The 19,252-nt window shown below is 59.5% G+C and overlaps 1 protein-coding gene and 1 long non-coding RNA gene across 3 annotated transcripts in view; one reads left to right on the top strand and one right to left on the bottom strand.

Annotated features, from left to right (window-relative positions):
* Window positions 1-826: 826 nt before the first annotated feature.
* Window positions 827-19,252, top strand: part of SEZ6L (seizure related 6 homolog like) — a 36,207-nt gene continuing 17,781 nt past the window's right edge. For both annotated transcript variants that reach the window (XM_084539197.1, XM_084539198.1), the window contains exon 1: window positions 827-1,092. In XM_084539197.1, the coding sequence (XP_084395323.1) occupies window positions 1,026-1,092 (67 nt within the window). In that variant the 5' untranslated portion in view covers window positions 827-1,025. The remainder of the gene's footprint in view (window positions 1,093-19,252) is intronic.
* LOC311446246 lies at window positions 7,363-10,948 on the bottom strand. The gene is made up of 2 exons (XR_014698815.1): window positions 10,098-10,948; window positions 7,363-10,014 (listed from the first exon to the last, which is right to left on the bottom strand). It is a non-coding gene; the product is annotated as an uncharacterized lncRNA (long non-coding RNA).

The following is a 19,252-nucleotide window of genomic DNA, read 5'->3' on the forward strand; positions in this document are numbered from 1 at the left end:
CAAACATCTTGGGGCTGGATCTGTGGTTTCAAGAGGATGAAGCCTCCCTTTCTGTTCCTCCCAAAGGCAGCGGAATCACACCGCTAGCTCCAGCGGGTGCAGGAGGGGCCTGTGGAGAGCACCCAGCTCCCCCCGCTGCCGGGGGCTGGGTGGGATGGGGTGGGCAGGGGCATCCCCACAGCACCAGCCCCTGATGCTGCCCACACACAGCCAGGTCACAGAGCCCAGGGGCTGGGTGCTCAGCGGGGACTTTCTGTGTTTTTTTCTCTTTTGCTGCAGGGCTGAGGGGACGCCAGTGCCCAGCCACGGCCAAGGTGCCAGCCCCACATACGGGGGCTCTGCTTCCACAAAGCCCATTGCCCTGCTGCGTTGTCCTCTTCCAGCCCGGCTTCCCCGGCTCCAGCACTGCTCCCAAGGGGGGAATGGGGCACATATCACCCCCCCCCAGCACCACTGCCCTCCCCACAGCCAGCATTTGAGGGAGGGAAGGGGGCAAAGCTGGGCATCAGCAGGGCGGTGAGAGGGGCTTGGGGTGCTGGGGGGGGGCTTGGAGACAAGGGCCAGCGAGGCTGGGGCAGGCAGGGCTGGAGCCTGCGGGCTGGGGAGAGGGGGGGGGAGCGCTGCCCAAGCTGGGGGGCACCGAAGCTCCCGAGGCCGGGGGGAGCCGCAGGGGGCTGCGGGGAGCCGGGAGCAGGGGGGAGCCGGGGGAGGACGGGCGGGGGGGGGGGCCGGGGAGCCGCGGGCGGGGCCGAGGCGCACGGCGCTGCGCGGGGGCCGGGGCGGCCGCCGGCGCCCTCCCCCGCCGCTCGGCTCGGCTCGGCTCGGATCCGCTCCGCTCCTCGCTCCGCCGCTCCCGCTCCCCCGCACCGGCACCGGCACCGGCACCGGCGGCAGCCCCCAGCCCCCAGCCCCCAGCCCCCAGCCCCCAGCCCCCGGCCGCCGCCCCCGGCTCGGCACGGCTCGGAGCAGCAGCAGCAGCAGCAGCAGCAGCGCGGAGGCTCCGCCGCGCCCGCCGCCGCCGCACGATGCCGGGGCCCCGCGGGCTGTGCCTGCTCGCCCTGCTGCTGGCCGGCCCCGCGGCCCCGCGCCCAGGTAAGCACCGGGCCGGGCCGGGGCTGCGGCACCGAGCGGGGTTCCCGGGGCACGGCCGGGGTGCGGGGCCCTGCGCCCCCCCGGGGATGTGCGCGGGGACGGGCACGGGGCGTGCGTGGGGACGGGGGAACCGGGGAGGGGGCTGCTGGAACAGGCCGGGACCCCCGGCACCCGGGGTCCCCGGGACCCCCCCACCGCGCTTCTGCGGCTCCCCGGCCGGGAGGAAACTTCGGGCACGGCTGCGAGCGCACGGCCCCGGCCCCGTCCCGTCCCGTCCCGTCCCGTCCCGTCCCGTCCCGTCCCGTCGCATCCCGGCGGCTCAGCACGGTGCCTGCGGACAGCTCCCGGGACGCCGCGGGGAGCCCCTGGGGGGGGCAGCCGGGAGCCGGGTCTCGGCGGCGGCTGTGCCTGGGGAACCGGGACCCCCCCCGCCGGGAGCTGGGACCCCTCCGGGAGCCGGGACCCCCCCGGAGCAGGTGCAGGGCTGGCACTCCCGGGGTGGTCTCTCCGGAGCGGGCCCAGGGCACAGCAGCGCAGTGTGAGATTTGGAGGACCCCCCTGCTTCCCCCACCCCGCCAGGAGGGTCCCCGCTGCCCCCCTCCCTGGCACGGGGTCCCAGCCCCCCCGGGGTGCCCGGTGGGTGTTCCCGTCCTGCGGAGGGGGTGGCCGTGGGGCAGCGGTGGCTTCCCGCGGGGCTGCGTGTGCCTTCCACGTGCTTGACGTTTCCACACAAACTGGCTCCCTCTGCCTCTCCCACCGCCGCCGTGCCAGACCTAAGAATAGGCTCCGGGACCCGTGTGCGGGTGACTTGACAAAGTCACTGCAAACTGGCACGGAGCCTCCGGATTGCGAATCCGCTGCCAGCTCTGGGCGCTGGTACCGGGGAGGCTGCGGGGCCAGGGCGGTGGGGTTTGTGCTGCTCCCAGTGCGGGTCGGGCAGTGGGAGAACTGGGGAGGCCGGTGCCTGTCTGTGCTGCAGCGCTTGTGCAGGGCCTGGCAGGCTGACCTCCAGGGCTGGCGGTGTGGTTTTAGCAAAGATGAACAGCTCCTGAGGGCTGTGCAATGCTTCCTGCCTTGCTTTCATTTCTCCTCTCGTCTCCAGATTGCACTAAAAGACTTTGACTTTTCCGTCTTAAACCCTGTCTTCCCCGCAGATCTTGTTTACCGAATCTGTCCTTCTTTCTGGGTAACAAAACAGAGATGAGTGTAGGCTGTGGCATTTTCCCTCTCACCTGGATGTGTTTGTGCTCTCTGTATGACCGTGCACGTACTGCTGAGGAATCAGCCCCGGGGGCTGTGCACAGTTGATGACATCCTGTTTCAGCCCGGGGACACACAGGACCCGTTTCTCTGCCCTGCTGCAGACACTCTCGCCCAGGCAGCTGGTGAGCTGTGCTGGGAGCCGTGCCCGGGCAGCTGCTGCCCAGGGGACCCATGGGGGGGCCCAGGGGGGCCAGGGGTCCGGGCTGTGCCAACCGGGGGCGGTGGGGGCACTACCAGCCCTACAGCAGCCAGGGGCAGGAGGCCCCCTGCCCCTCGGCAGCTCCCGGTGGGAGCAGCAGCACGCAGTCGGGCTTGTCGGGAGCAGGATTTGGCCCTCATGGCAAGCACGATCTGTCATCAATCTCAGGGTAGGAGAACGCGGCGTACTGAACTCCTCCGGTGCTGGCAGAGAGGGAGCTGATAAAGAGCTGACCCCTTGCGAGGCTCCGTGAGTCACCGCTGCAAGCCCCAGCTCTGCGCAGGCAGCGCCAGCACGGGGGGGCCCTGCTGCCTGCCAGGGCCGTGGTCCCAGCTCCAAACGGGACCCTTGGTGTGCTGTGAGCGGGTGGGGGGCAGCACCAGACCCTGCCGGGGGACTGTTCCTTGCCCTCCTTCCCTGACCTTTCGGCTCCTTCTCTCTAGAAGCCGCCCGTGCCACACGCCGCGCACCCATCGCTCGCTCTGCCGGTGGCTTTTTGGTGCTCGGCACTTGTGGAGTCACCTCGGCCAACAGAGGAGGTGGGGAAGCAGCTCCTGGCAGCATCACTCCCTGCCCACCTGCAGCCCGGGCAGTGCAGCCGAGGAATTGGGGTTTGGGGGGGGCCGTGGGCCAGGGATGCTGCTGCTTCATCCTGCGGGGCCCCCAGGGGAGCCCCCAGCACAGCGGCGCAGGTGGTGCTGGTGATGCAGAGGCAGGAGCAGAGCAGCGAAACCCCCGTGGACCACAGCAGAACCTGTGGATCCTGAGCAGAAACACCAGAAGGGGGGTGCTGAGCACCAGGCTCCTCTGTGGTCCCCCCGCTTGCCCTCCTCCTCCCCTTCAGCCCGTTGGTGCACGGCTGTCACGGCACAGCGGCACAGCACCGCGGCTCCCGGCCGCAGGACAAGGGCAGCGCCGCGGGAGAATCCCAAAAATCGGCGTGTCCAGTGGTGAGAAACCAAACGCGGGCTGCAACAAGTTGGCGCCGTGCTCCCTCTGCAACCGGCAGCACCCCGAGCGGCGCCGTCGCAGGAAGGAGCCGACGGTGAGCGCTCAGCCGGCCGTGGAGAGCGGGAGGGGAGGCGTGGGGAGGGGTCAGCGGCCATCTAACTGCCTCTTCTTCCTTCTCTGCTGCTTAACAGAAAGGACGGGTAAAGGCTGGATCGGCAGCAATGCAATTGAATTAATAGCTCAGCTCGCCGCTTCTCCAGTGCTTTAGTTATCATGAATGCATAAAGATGCTATGTGAAATGTGAGCTCTGTGGATTTTACGGCGTTACAAATGGTTTTTTCTACGCGTTTCTCATTGAGTGAGGAATTTGATGGAAGTATTTGGGCCCGAAGATGCAGACTGTAGGTTAATGCAGCAAAGTGTGCTCACCTGCCGTGCAGAATGCCTCGTATAGGTCTCGTAAAAGCAAACGCTGTAAGAAGGGAAGTGCGGAGCATATCGGTGTGCAACCCAGCTGCTGTGGCTGTAAGTCAGCTTTGGGTTCAGAAATCAACAGACACTGAGATACGGATGAGCCAGTGCACACGAGGTGTGGCAGGGCATCACTGACTTCATGTCATACATGGGTGTTAAAAACGGATGGGGGGACAATGCCACCTCCTCCCGTAGGGCCAGAACTGGTCACTGGGGATAATCAGGGACAGAGCTGAGCTCCGTGCCACTTTTTTATCCCCTTTGGTACAAACAGATTTTCTTTTTTTAATGAAATGTGCTCCGTATGATTAAATACCATGCAGCTTTTGATCTAGACTACAAGCAGCCTCACAGATCAGCGTGTTTTACATCCTCTGTCATGGTGATGAGCACTGCCAGTTCCAGCGGGGTTCTGGAAAACAAGGAACCTACCGTGAGCCATCCAAAAGTTATTTACTTGATGGGATTTTATTTTTCAAATATTTGAAAGTGATTACTGAACAGTAAAGTATGCTCCAAGGAAATCCTGTTACAAAACACAGGCTATATTTTAATTAGCATAACACGCAGTTACATGGCTGGAGCTGGAGCCTGCCAATAAATGTATCTTGCGGGAGTTCGGGTGGATGCCTATAGAAAATAAAGCGTGAGCAGTGGCTTTCCAATTTTCCAGTCCATCAGGATGCATTTACCCTCTTGTCAGGAGTATGAAATTGCTGAATTCAGTGCTGAGCTAGTGCTGTGTCTGTAGCGCTGGCGCTGCCGGGCACGTGGTGCTGGGGACGTCAGGAGCACCCGTGGAAGGGGTGCTGAGGCTCTTACCGCGTGGTGCTGGTGGCGTGGGGAGCTCGGTTATTCACTGGGCCTGGAGAGTGGAGCTGGTGGGAAGGAAGAAGCAAAGGGCAGGGATGGTGGATGGTGCTGGGCAGGCTGCTGCGGGGTCAGGGGGGGGGTTGTGTCATTCTGACTCAGGCTCCTGCGGTTCAGCTGCTGCTCACAGCCACCTTACGTGGCTTTCCAGGGCCCTTCCCTGAAGAGCCTGCTGCCCAGGCTCAGTTTTCATGCTGATGAGCACATGGTGATGCACAGACCAGGAGCACCGGGGACACCCGTACGGTGCCAGCCCTCAGCTCCTCGCTCTGCAGCCCTGAGTCCACCCCAGCCTGCATCAACCGGGATGAAAGGAGGGAGAAATCTCCCCCGCAGCAGCCCTTTTCCACTGAGATGCTAAACGAAAGTGTCCTTTATTTGCAGGAGAGGCTGCCAGATGCCTGCCTGGTGTTGCAGCCTGCTAATAGCCCGGTTGTTAAGGTTGGTGCAGGGCCCCGGGGAGCAGCCCCATCGTGTCCTGGTGGTGCTCTGCCTCCTGCAGCCTCACCGGGCTGGGAGCAGAGCTGGGGCAGCTCCAACCCCCCAGCCCCGAGCCCCACATTTCTGCTGATCTTACAGACAGCAGCTCCTGGGCTGCCCCCGTGCTGCTGCTGCTCCGGAGTGGCTGCTGCAGGAGCTGCACCACTGGGAGGGTGGAGAGGAAACACCGAACTTCTGAGCCATGCAGCAACCCCTGGGCAGCCCAGCTCTGTCACAGACCTCATCCGTGGGGATTTCAGCAATTAGAGGAGGTTCTTGCCACCAGTCCCTGACCTGCTTCGTGTTCCTCGCCGGTCCCAGCTGGCCTCTTGTCCCCAGGGTCTGCAGCTCCCGGTCCCTCTGCTCACTGCGGGCATTGCCATGGGCACTGCTCACCTCCCCCTGGCATCACCTGCCGGGCTCTGTACCGGCTGCACAGCCCCGGTCGGTGCCTGCACCCCTCCCAAATTGCTGGGGGGGGTCCTCCAAGGGGCCCTGGGGAACGGGGTGAGGGCGATCAGCACAAAACCGGGGGACTTTCAGGTGTGGGGGGCTGCGGCTGGCGCAGGAAGGGAGCGGAGCGCTCCTCCTGCTATTTCCAGAGGAGACTATTTCTGGTCCAGCGTCTTCCTTAACTGACGTGGATGTGGGGTAGCAAATCCTTGGGTGCGTGTTGCTGTGCGTTAGCATCACGCCTCTAGAGCCAGGGAGTTGTGCTGCTTTGCAGAAGCCAGAATCTCGCCTGGCCTGCTGCAGGACTCAGTGTGCAGGGGACAGCGCAGAGCCCAGACATTGCAATCTTTTTTTTCTTTTCCTCCTCCTTTCACTGGTTATGGGCCATGACAGCAGCTGACCCCATGGGACCCGAGCACTGCCTGAGCCTGGAGTTTTTCTGGTTCAAAGCAGGGAGGCTGTGCCCGGCCTCCCAGCTCTGGGGCAGGGACGAGCACAGGTTCATCCAAACTCGTCTCCATTTTCCTGACCTCGCGCTCCCACCACCTGCAGTGGGAAGGCTGTGACTGGAAGCCAGGTTTCCACTCAGCCACTGCAAAGGCCGAATGATGTCAGCAAGTCAGGTCAGGGGCTTGGCCCCGCGTCTTCTCTGGAAGAGCAAGGAGCATGGAAAGGAAAAGGGCAGGATGAGAGCCGGACAGATGGCTGCGCGAGGAAGGTTCAGCAGAGCCTTATGCAGCCGAAAGCTGGCTCCTGGCAGCAGGACGGAGCGTGCAGGCAGCCTGGCCAGGACAGGCAGCCCTGGAGGTGTGATTGGAAATGCAAAGCTTTCGTCTAGAAAGGAGATTCGGTGCCAAACGTGAACGCATCCAAAAACTCAAACTGTGACAGAAGGAAAATGTGCGGGGCTGATCCTGGAGCCGTGCAACCCGCGCAGCAAAAGGGCTGCCACGTCTGCCCGCATCACACGTGCGCACGTCCTGGGCCAGGAGGGGATGGTCAGGGCACTGGGAAGTGCTCAGTGCCGCCGTGATCGGGGGCAGCCGTGGGGCTGGGCACATCGGGGCACTGGGGAGAGTCTGCTGCAGGACCCCCAAGGGTGAGGATGGAGAGGGGATGGCAAGGGGAGCTCCCCAAAGGTCTCGCAGCAGTCACTGTTGGGGCTGGTGTCATTCTGCGAGCAATGCAGCGAGCTGATAAAGGCAGTAAATGAGTGCAAGCATCCAGGCATAATGGAATGGGAATAACGTGGGGGCTGCGAAAGAACGTTCAGGAAATGGGGCAATTCGGGGTGATTTCAGAGCTAGTCGGAATGGCTGGAAATATTTAAAATTCAAGGGAGAATCTCCATCTGACTTTTTAGGGTGGATTAATGGAGCGTGTCAACATTTGGTGGATGAGATCCTTCATCTCTAGCAGATCGGTGGCTGGGGGACAATACAGGAGAAAATCATTTCTGATATCCCTGCACCGCGCTCCTGCAGCCCTGCAGCTCTTCCCCCCGACACTGGGGCTCCATGACGATGCACAGGCATTGGGCTTGCGTTTTCTGATGGTGATTTAAAGTCAATTTCGGTAAAAACGGGACTATTCCTGACAGCCATAAACTTCCATTTGCTGAGATACTGAGTCCCTAACTGGAAAGACCTAAAGGCCATCCCTAAAGGCCTCCCAGAGCTCCCAGCACATCAGCATCATCCTGACTGCAACAGGGAGCTCTGCGGGTGCAGCGTGTCAGACCTCCACTTGGACACAGCCCCAGTTTTTCCCCCTTTTATCCATGCAGCACTCCTAAAATTGCTGTCGGACACCGTATTTACATAAACTCGTTAACCAGTGGGGTCTAAAGCCCCGGCGAGCTCTAAATGGCGTGTTAGGTTGTAGGAAGAGGATTTTATCAATTTACTGAGAGCACAAATCAACAGAGCAGAATTTACAAACCCATCAAAAAGCGAGGTGACAGTTTGGAATTAATCCTCTGCCCGAGGCACACAATGTACCTCCACAAACATCTCACAGCATAAATATAGTTGAGAAATAGCGAAGGAAAATGTAACTCCTAATGCCTTTGTACGCTGCCAGCGAAACGGCTGCGGCACCGCGCGGGAGATGAATGGGGCTAATGCCATTGGAAAGGTGCTGTTGTTGCATCCCACTTTATTTTTATCCGAGACTCGGTCCCCAGCCTGCGCTGTTACAGGGAAATATTTCAATTTGTCTTTGTATTCAGAATTGTCCCAAAATAAATTTCCCCTGATAGTTTTTCTTCCTCCTTCGTTCTTTGAAAAAGAATTCAAAGTAGTTTCTTCGCACACATGCCCGGAGCGGGCAGAGGAGACGCAAGGAGCAGCACCTTCAGTAGGCATGAGACGCCCATGGGTGCTGCAGGTCCCATGGGCTTGTTGGTGCCCTGTGCAGGTGTCTGCAGCCCAGGACTGAAGGTGATGCTCCCCGGCACAGTTGTACATTGATGGATGCGGGGGGACAGGGGCTCAGCGGGATGCTGCAGGCAGAGCCCTGGCTCCGTGCCATCCACCAGCATGATGGGCAATAGCACTGCTCACTGCGTGGAGAGAGAAATCTGCTTTGGGTCTCCAAACTGAGTGCCACATCCTGAAGGACGAGGATTACCGCTGCTCCTGGGCCCTCGGAGCTGCACCTCCCGCAGGAGGCGGCGCAGGATCCGTGCAGCCATCTCGGTGAGGAGCTGGAGCTGCTCTCCCAGAAGGGGGTTTGCGGCTGACTTTTAGATGAAATCAGTGAGGCAGTTTCAATTAAAAGCAAACTTTTCAAGCTATCTAATCAAAAAAATATAAAGGCTTCTTTTCAGCTTTTGTTTCCAGCCCACAGAGGAGCCCATGCCTGCCAGCGGTGAAATGGCTGTCTTTATTGTGTCGACGGCTGTGAAGGACAGAGCGCGGCGCTTCCCATTTAAGAATGCATTGAAGCTTTCTTGGAATTCATTAGGAAAGGTAGGGAGGGAAGGGTGCAACAAAACAGGAGCCCTTACAGCTACAGCCTAATGTTCTCCTGACAGTGACACATGGGAGGATTAGCCGGTTCCCCCAGAGGCGCATCCTTTCAGTTTTTTCCAGTGCAAAATGTCTTCTGCAGCATCTACATTCAGAAGCGTCCCCATCCCTCTAGCTGGGGCTTTTCTAGAGCGTCTGCAGCACGAGGCAGGCTGCAGCCCCCCCGTCACACTGCAGCTGCTCCCCAGCATCATGGGCAGAGGCCACCACGTCTCCTGGCGGGGACCTGCCTGGTGCCACCAGAGCAGCTCTGCTGGGCATCGCCACGTGCTGGCTGCTTCCAGCCTCCTGCTGCTTGTTCCTGCCCCAGAGGCAGAGGTTTCCGTGCCCCCCATGTCCCCAGCCCTCCCCAGGCACTGGGGCTGTGCCATGGGAGCTGCCCTGGCTCCGGCACCGGGGTGCAGAGCAGGGGGGCTGCAATTCATGACCGTGTGGGTACGGTGTCACCCAGCCGCACAAATCGACTTGAGTCACGGCAAATAACATCTCCTCAAGTGACTCAAATTATCCAAGCTGGCTTCCATGGGCAAGGGCTGTATTTTTCCACATTGCTGCTCCACATGCATCAAACCGGCCTCGCAAGCAAAGTCTTTCTTAAATTATACAGCATTGCCTCTTTGATCAAAACAAAGAGCCTGAAAGAATAGCAAAGGCAACAGTCTGCTTGAATTCAGGATTATGAGCCCAGAGTTAGAGTCTGCTCTGAAAAAGACATTCAGCTCTGAAAGACTCCTTCCTGAGCCCCCCTGGCACCGTTCCCAGCTGCAGTCCAGAGCATTTGCCGGCGGAAAGCACAAGTTATGAGTCTGTGTTGAACCTACTGCCGCTCCTCCTGCTCCGGTGGCTGCTCCCACGAAGTCAGCTGCTGGATGCCACGTGCACAGCCAGCACCAGCCCCGTCCTGCTGCGCCCAGCCCCGCTGCCCCTCCAGGATCACTGCCTGGGCTATGGCACCCCCGCAGCTGTGGGTGCAGGATGCGGCCATCCCCAGGGGGCGAGGGCTCGGGAGATGCTGAGCGCCCTGCGAGGGGCAGACGGTGGGGTCCGGGTCCTGGTGTCAGCTGCCTGGGTTAAACACAGTGCTGCCAGCGTGGAGAGCAGCACCTGAGGGCTGTCCCCACGTGGAGACAGCCCAGATCCACTTCAGCAGCCGCTGGTCATTCCTTGAGCATTCCCAATCACACATCAGAGAGACAATCCTTAAGAACAGATACATCTATCTGTGAAATCAATCTTAATCATACTATGCTGGCATCAAAAGTACATTAAAAACAACTGTTACCCCATAGGAGCATAAACAATAGCAGTAGTAGGAAAGAAACGCACTCAGGCTGGACCGCACGCTGCTTTTTTATAATTTGCTGATTTGTTACCTGCTGGGAAGAGCAGAGTCAGGTATTTTCTCACTGCATTTCCCAGTCAGCAGGGTGTGGCAAAAATAACGATATAGCCGGGAAACACGCATCAGCACCAGCGATACGACGTAGGTGTCGTGCAGGAATACATGAGGAGCATCTGACGGAGTTGCGCGTTGATCCAGGTATCAAAGCGCTTGCGGCTGGGCTTGTTTGGTGACGTTCTCCCCCAGAGCAGGAGCAGTAAAGCAACTGCAGCGTCAGGCACCTGCCAAATCCTCATTTTGATGGGAGCAGAAAAGCTGCAAGCTGGAAAGCTGCCCCTGAAGAGCCCCCCCTGCAAGGGACCCAGGGGCCAGCCCTGCTCCTGCTGCACCCCAACACCCCAGGCACTGCTTGCATGAGGCAGGGCTTGTAGGAGCAGCCTGAGGGCCAGCATATAAGGGCTGCTGCACTTAAATCAATCCAGCTGTGCTTAATGAACAAAACAAACAATTGGTTACGTATTTTGTTTCCTGATCTGCTGCGTATGGAGCTGGTGGGGGGGAAGGAGGGAGATGCGTTCCCGTGCCACCCCTCACCCCTGGACTGCTCGCCCGGGTGGGACCCCCACCACGAGCTGAGGGCCAGGCACTGGTCGTGTGTGCTGGCTCCTGGGGCACGTGGAGCTGCTGAGCTCCGGGAGGCTCGTTAGCAGGGGTGGCTCGTTAGCAGGGGGGGCTCGTCAGCAGGGTGCAGGGGCTGCTCCGAGCGGCCGTGCCTGCCATCTATGCCCTGGTGCGCTCGCGCTCTCAACAAAGAGCTTGTCATCTTTGTTCCCGATGTACTTGCACCCCCACAAAGGCTATCATTATCCTTTCTGTTATAATTAAGATCAATCAAATGGAATAATAGAGCAGAGGTCAAGGAAGGCTTTTACTTCCTTGGGGAATAAGGGACTGCTTTCGTCAGAAATACCAGGGAGCCGGTTTAATTGTTCCAAATCTCAGAAATTACTCTCATGCCTTATAATTGCATGTCCTCGTGTATCGGAGGGAGGAGGGCCTCCGAGAAGTGCTTTGTTTCAGAGCACACTCGCTGCCTGGCCCCAAAGCCGGCCCCACAGAACTCACCTGGTGGGCACCGAGGGAGCCCCGCAGCCTCCGCACTCCCCCACAGCCCCGGGAGCTGTTCCTATCGAGCAGCATGGCTAGATTAATTTTTACCAAGGTCTGACGGGTAATGTCACCGATAGCAGGCTGGTAGGAAACTCCCTGGGTGTGTATGGGTGCGGAGCTTGCAGCAGCCCCCTCCCCAAAAAGCCAGGCTGGCAGGACACGGAGCCGTCCCTGGGAAGTGGGGGACCCAGCGGGTGGCCACCCCTGGTCTGGCCTCCCAAGTGCCACCCGGCTGCTTGGCCCCAGGCACAGGCTGAATTCTGCAGGGCAGGGCGCAGTGCCCGGGGCTGCTGCTGCTCCTTTCCTCGCTCAGCAGGGATGTGCTGCTGCCCTCGTCCTGCTGCACCCCGGTGCTGTGCCGATGCCTCTGCCGGGCAGGGCGTGGGGCCGTGCCGTGGGGCTGTGCCGTGCCTCTGGCAGGGAGGGTACCGCCACTCTGCCACCATGCAGGAGGACCCTGCTTCTTGGCTGACACTGCGACGGCTAATGGAAATATCTTTGCTATCCGTATTAATTAAAATAAAGTGCAACGGCTCGTCGTTGGGCTCTGTGGGAGAAGCCGTGCATAGGTTATCATCATCCAGCAAGACACAGCGCAGAAATGGAATTAGTTCTGCCAGGCCATACTTAAAACACAGCTCACCGATGACTGATACAGCCGACAATTAATTTTATAAAAAGCACTGCCACTGAAGTGAAGGAAGGTGGGGAGGAGCAGCAGCTGCCTGCCTGCCCGGCGTGGTGGCCATGGGTGGGCTGGGGGCCCCGTCCCCATGAGGGACAGGGCAGGGTGAAGCCCCCCACTGCCAGCCCAGAGCTGCTGCTCTGCCTCCAGCAGGAGGAACACATTTGTACAGGGGAAAAAAAAAAAAAAAAAAAAAAAAAAAAAAAAAAAAAGATTGAAGTTTACATTTCTTTAGCCAAACCTTTTCTAAACACGGGTGCGGCCAGACCCAACCTGCTGTGACACGGCGAGGAACAGGCAGCTGAATGCGTTTGTTGCTTTCCTCTGAGGGAAAATGCCAAGTAGCGACGGAGGTGACTCTGACAAAGCGCATCACGTCCCCCCGTGGGGTTTCAAGCTGACAAACAGCGTTTGGGAGCAGCACGTGCCCTGTCCCTGCGCCTCGTGCCGGTGATGCCGCTGCTGTGCCAGGCCTGGCACCGGCACGGGGCTGGGGGTGCTGGGCTCTGCCCCGGTGCTGGCAGCCTCCGGAGCTCCGGCAGCCCCGTAATCGATGCAGCCCAATAAGTGCGATAACCACAGCCATCAGTAACCCAACACTGTTCCTGCCTTCCTGATTGCGAGCAGCGGGACTGTTCGCAATCTGTCAGGAATCATTAGGCGCCAGAGCCGCGTAATTTCGGAGGAGTGCACCAGGGGTCTTTTCAAGGGCAGCAGGCAGGGACAGCCAGCAGGCGGGGAGGTTCTGCACAGCCTCTGCCAGGGGAGGGAATGCAAACAACGGCATTTCTTGGGGAAAGTTTGTGCCCCCAGGGGCAGGTAAGGGGGAGGAGGGGGCAAGCACCCCGCTGCAGCAGCACAGAGCCACTGTGGCACCCAGAAATGTGCCGGAGCTGAGCCCAGCTTTGTCACCAGGGAGGCAGGGGCATGCAGGTGGGCACAGCGGGGGGGTGGGAGAAGCCCCCGCACCCCTGGGCCACCCTCCTGCAGCCTTCCCCTGGTCATCCCTGCCCGCCCTGCCCAGCAGAGCTGCCTCGGGGTGCCCCGAGCGCCCCACGGGCAGGCACCCAGCGCAGCCAGCAGCCCCCTGAGCCACCTGAGCCCCCCGAGGCTGCCGCCTGTCTGTTCTGCTCCCGGCAGCTTGGACGGGATCCACATTTGGATTCCTGTTACATGCTGTGAAAGAAATACAAGTCTTGCCAAGCAGCTCTGGCACAGGCAGCTCAGCTGTACCCCGCGCACGGAGCTGTGCCGTCAGCTCCGGCAGGAGCCCTCCGCGAGGCTGCGATGCCGCGGCGAGGAGCGCGGGGCGGTTCTGCTCACCTGGGTCTGTGACGCTGCGTTGTCATTTCTTATTTTCTTTTCTGGAGTGGAAATCAAATCAAACCAAGCAGCGAACGCGCCCCAGACAGGTAGAACAAAATCAGGAGATTTTGAGTAGTCGGATAATCCACGGCTGTGACTGCCTGGGAGGGAGAGCATGAATGATTTATAACTACGCAGAGAAATACTGATCTGTTATAATTAAGCCTAAACTTTGTGTCCCAGATGTTTTGAGGCTGTGTGTTTGTAATTGTTTCCCGGCAGTGCCCGGACACAGGCGGGTTCAGCTAACCCAGATAGTTGTTGGTGCAGCGCTGCTGTGCCCGCTGCCACGCGTGCCAGGGCCAGGATGGGGCCGCAGGGGACACGAGCGAAGGTGGGGGGAGCAGGGGACAGGGGAAGGAGGCCACCAGCTCCCAGCCCAGCACCGTGGGTGCTCTGAACAGGGGGATGCCGAGGGACACGCGGACAGCCCCTGTCTGGCACCCTGCTCCCAGCGCCTTGGGGTCATCAGAGCTTTTGGGGCAAAGCCCTGCTGGCTGTGCTGTACGCACCCTTCCCGGTGTGGGGCAGCTCAGGAGGGTCCCAGGAGCAGCACGGCTCTGTGGCAGGGGCTGCAGGGGCAGAGGACCGGTGTGCCCTGTGCCGGGGTGAAGCCGAGCGTGGCCGGGGCGAGCTGAGCTGTGGTGGAGCAGGGCTGACCTGCTCCCCAAGGGTTAATCGCAGCGCTCACTTCCCAAGATCTGCTACAGCGCATCTTAATAGTGATGGAAGATTAATTATTTTAGTCTCAGATAGCTGACTAGAATGGGCTTTTTGTGTCTAAATATACTCTCTCTTTAGGAACCCATTTAATTTTATACCCTGATATAGATGACTAGGCTGGATGATTAGTTGAGAAAGAAGGAGCTTCTCTTCCCCCGGTTCAATTTGTAGCCTGAAAAGCTGCCAGAATGCTCCATTGCCTCCCTGCGGGCTGGTGCTGAGGAACCAGCACCCCGGCACCACATCGTGCTGCCCTCGCCCCCTGCCATGTGTGAGCAACCTGGGGGCTCGGGGGGCAGTGACACGGGGGGGCTGTGTGGGGCTGGGCAGGTCCCGTCCCATGGTGGGGGGCTGGAAGGGGCCAGCCTGGGGCACGCCTCCAAGCGTGGAGGTTTGGTGGGCAGGGTGACCCCGCAGGGAGCCTTCTGCTTGCACCGGGTGAAGCCCGGCCCTAGGAAGGGGAAATTCTCCGTGCCACCACGGGAGAGGGGTGCCCATGCCCGGTCCGCGGGGACACGGGGACCACAGGCAGCAGCCACTGCATCACAAAGTGGTCCTGGAGCCACGGGAGCTGGCGTGGCCAAAACAAATGCCTGCGAGTCAAAGTCGTATCGATTCCGGCTCCATGAAGCAGCACTGGGGAGGAAAATCCATTTTCCTCATAGCTCGGAGAAGTGTATAATTTCCAGGCATCTGTCAGGCGGCCGCGGATCGTTAGAGCAGTTACAAGCTTCTCCGGAGCATGGGGGGAGAGGTTTGCAAGTTTAATTTGTGTATTTGTTGTGCTAAAGCAAGGCAGGCACAAGCAGTACAGATCCTCTGTTAAAGTGGGTTTTTGGACAAGCATTTCATTGCCAAAATGTCCCGTGTCCCCCCCCCGGACAACCCCTGCCACAATCCCTGCTCGCCCTCAGCCTGGCCTCGGGGCTTTTTGGCCCCTCTCAGCCCGGAGCTGAGGCCAAGTGCTCTCAGAAGGGGATTTCTTGCAGCTGCCAGCCTGCTCACGGCTGCAGCATCCTTCAGCTGCTCCTGATCCCTGCTGGGAACACCTGAGCAATGCCGGTGCCCCTCCAGCCCCCCTCATCCCCAGCAACAGCTCTCCAGCACCTCGCCCACTCGCTCCCCGCAATGGGGACGTGGTGTCCCGGGGACGTGGTGTCTGTTGGGACCTGGTGCAAGCTCAGCGCCTCTGTGGACAGGGAGGACTCCAGCACCCTGCTGAACCCTGCCCTCCCCACGTGCTGCTTTCACCTGCAGGACAGACGGACAGCACGGAGCTGCTGTGGTGCCGGGCAGCGAGGGCCATGTCCTCCTGCCCTCCCCGGCCGCGGCGCTCTGCCACCGCCCCGCGCCGCCAGCATCCTCTGCCTGTAATGAGGGGTTTCCATGGCAACCTTATTTGAGCGTTGCTAGTGACACAGATGTAAATTTTAAAATGAAATATTCAGACCACAGTGCTACGAGCATAAATAAGCCCCAGCGCATGGCTAATTCGCCATCGACTTAAAGCCGCCCTGAAGCCCTCGGGGCCACCCAAGCGCCGGTGTCGTGTGGTGATCCCCAGGGAACCACAGCCCTGTCTGCCAGCCAGCAGGGCCGGCACAGCCCCGAGCTGTGGGGCAGCACCCGTGGGGCAGCAGAGATGCTGCAGCAGCCTCAGCACCTGCCCGGGGGGCTGCAGGTCGGGGTTTTGTTGTCCTGACCCCCCATAACCGCAGCGGATCCTGACCCCCGGCACCCCGCGGCTCGCTCCAGGCCCCGGCTGTGCCGCAGCTCATTTCTTGGCGGTAGCTCAAGCTGTAGGAGAATTATTTTCTATTTTCTCTGATTGCGATACGGACATTTGGATGAAGCCCATCTCGAAGCCTTCCCGTCTCTCCTCGCCGGCTCGCTGCCGCACAAAGTAGCCTTTGCGCATGACGCTGGAGCAGCACCACGCGATGCGAGGGGCAGATACTCCTCTGGCTGAGTTATCTGCTCCCACATGTATGACTCACTGATGATTAGATTGCTACTATTTTATTTGCTTATAAGTTGAACTGTCAGGATGCTAAGGAAACTTCTTTTTCCACTGGAAAACTTAATTTGCTGAAATAGTAACTGCGGGAGAGCAGGTTCCACATTTCCTGTTGGATATCCAGGCGGCATCGCTCAGTTTTGACATTTTGAAAATGAAAGACTGTTTTGATTCATCTTTTTCTGCTCTTCAAGATTTAAGGCAAAAATGTTTTAAGACTTGAAACCAAACCAAAATGTTTCCAAGCCATCTCACCGGCGTGTTTTGATGGACCCAACCTGCTTTTTTTCAGATCCCTGCTTCACACTCAAGCTGTCTTTTTCTCTTCTCTGTGACGGTGAAATCTCCGCGGTGTTCGCTGGAGGTGGGCACGGGGTGGCAGCCCCCGGGATCACAACGTGCTCCTTCCCACACGTGCTGCCCTCCAGCAACATGGGCAAAGGGTTGCATCAGGGGACTCTCCTTGGTGCCCCGCTTCCATGTGAGACATGGATCAGCCCTACATGAAGCTGTGGAATAAGGAAGTTTGGGATTTAATCAGCAGTGTGTCTGAAGCACTGCAATGCGCAGGAGATTTGTCCATGTGAGAACGGTGCTGGCGGTGCTCAGAGCACGGTCCTTACTGGGCGAAGCCAAGGAACTCCTCAGGAAAAAGACAGAAAGCTGGGAAGGGGCTGCTGCTGGGCAAGGGCTGGCCTTTCCCCTCGGGAGCTGCAGCCACGATCCCCTCTGTCCGCAGCCACAGGGCCTGGCGGTCCTCCCCCCATGGGGGTTCAGCTGCTTCCCAGGGAGCGCTGCAGGGTCTGGGGCACACAGAGACTGGGGTGCACCGGGGTGTGCTGGGTGTGCTGGAGTGCACTGGGGTGTACTGGGATGCACTGGGATGCACTGGGGTGCAGGACTGCTCCTGGCACTTGGGGCCGGGCTCGTGCAGGACGCCTGGTGTGGACGTGCTGCCTGCAGACTGTGCGCCCCATCAATCTGCCTCAGCCCGGCGCGCAGAGCGTGGGGTCTGAGCAGCATTGTTAATAGCATCCGTGTAAGCTTCTCAGGGCTTCTGGTATAATCAGCTCACTAAAACCTTGAGGACGGCAGCTCCTGAACTCAAGCAATCAAGCCGCAGTCCTCCGGCAGGCTGGGAAGGGGCACGCGCAGCCAGGCAGCGATAGCATCAGTATTAGTAATGGGAACCGGCGATACAGCTACTCACGGTTTAGCTCTTTCAGGAGCACAGCAGCAAAATGAGTGCCTTATGATTATTTCAGCATCCTTTTATCAAGCATTTGCAGTTCCCTAATTCCTCTAAGCCCCTCCAGCTGAGATCCTGGCAGCAATCAGATTTCCCCGCTCTCCGTGGCTCCAGCAGCGCACAGGCGCGTGCCATCGCCGGCCACGGGACACGGACCTGCCACCCCGGCTGGGACACATCGATGTGTCCTGGGTTTGTGGAGAGCACGCAGGCTGCTCTTGCTGAGGGAGCCCTGGAAGGGCTGCTTCACTTTTATGGAGAGCGAGAGCTGGTAGTAAATGAAATCGTGGCAGAGGGGAGAGCTTTGGCTGGCATTTAATTAGCTTTTTTTTCAGTCGCCGGGACTCACAGCCTCATTCACCGCTCTGCTTAACGCGTGACACTTCGCTCAGTTCGCACATTTGGGCCATCAAAGCAAATTCCAGGCCACGACCTAAAATCTGTCGCTGCGTGTGCACAGAAAGCAGGTTTATTGCTGAGCAGCAGGAAAAGAAACACCTTCAAAAGCACGAGACAAAACCGCCCGGGCTGAGCTGGTGGCTGGTGCCCTGCGAGCAGGGTGCCCAGGGCAGGGAGGCTGCCGGGGCCGCCTGCAAACACCGCCGGGCTCCGAGCATCCCTCCCAGCCTCCAGCCCCCTCCGAGGCGTTACTGATATGGCGACAACATAAACCCTTGTAGGCTGCGATAGCTCTGCTTTCTGGAAGCTGGTTTAGCAGATTAGATCAAGGTCAAACACGATCATGTCTCTTCCACCAGCTCAGTATCTCTGGATCGATTGTGCAGAGCTGAAGGGATTTCGCCAGCCGGGCAGGTTCCTGCTGCTCCCCCCCTCCTCAGCCCTGCCTCCCAGCTGGCAAGGGGCATGGGCACCCTGCAGCACCCGGGGGACTTCAGGCAGCCTCAGCCCGTGCTGGTGGTGGCTGCAGAGACTGAAAGCACACGGGGAAGAGCAGATTTCTTGCATAATTTGCAAGCTTAATATTTTTTCCCTGTAAATATTTGCTTAAACACATCACCTGAAAGGCTGTAATGCAGAGTTGAGGTGGAAGCTGTCTCAGGGCCCTCCAAGGGCAGAGATGTGCTGCAGCAGTGGTCAGACATTGAGCCCACGACACCCTAGACAGAGCTGGCGGGGCTGGCAGGGCTCAGAGCTGTGTTTCTTACCCCCAGGGGGGCTCCTGCAGGCAGCAAGCCTGGAGATGCCGGTGGGAAAGAGGTGTGGGGGTGCCCAGGCCAACCTGTGCCCTGTGCCCAGCTGGACCCTGCACCCCGGGGACGTGCCGGATGGCTCAGGAGTTGGCATCGCTAGTTACTTCTCTTTCTTGCAGTGAGGAGGATGCCCTAATTCATCGGGGATGCCAGAGCCCCCCCACATCTTCATCCCCTGCTTCAGCCCGGCTGGCATTCGCCTCCCTGAAATACGCATTTGCCCTTTACAAACTAAAGCCCGTTAAGTACCTCATTACAGCGCCGCTACACAGAGTGTTTTATTTCATGCTTTGTTAAGGACAGAACTGTTTAAATGCATCCTGGCAAAGGATCTAATAAGAAATTAGTCAACTTTCTGAAAGCATAAAATACGGCTTAGCGGCGACATCCATTAAGAATTGGAGAGCACACGGCGAATAACCTGGGGACGCTTCCTGCTGCTTCTGCTAGCGCTGTGACTGCAAGGGCGCCCCGACTGTCCCACCGTGTCCCCATGCCAGCGGCCCCCTCGATCTGTGCCCTGGGGCCAGTGGCTTCTTCCTTGTCTGACAGCCCCGTCCCGTAAAGGAGAACCCGCTGCCGAGCACAAGCCGCCGGGCAGAGCCATGGCCAGGGCAGGAACCAGCAGCGGGTCCCATCCATGGGCCAGGGGGGGAAGCTGAAGGCAGAGGGGAT

This window comes from Aythya ferina, assembly GCF_964211825.1.
Source record: "Aythya ferina genome assembly, chromosome: 17".
NCBI classification, from domain to species: domain Eukaryota; kingdom Metazoa; phylum Chordata; class Aves; order Anseriformes; family Anatidae; genus Aythya; species Aythya ferina.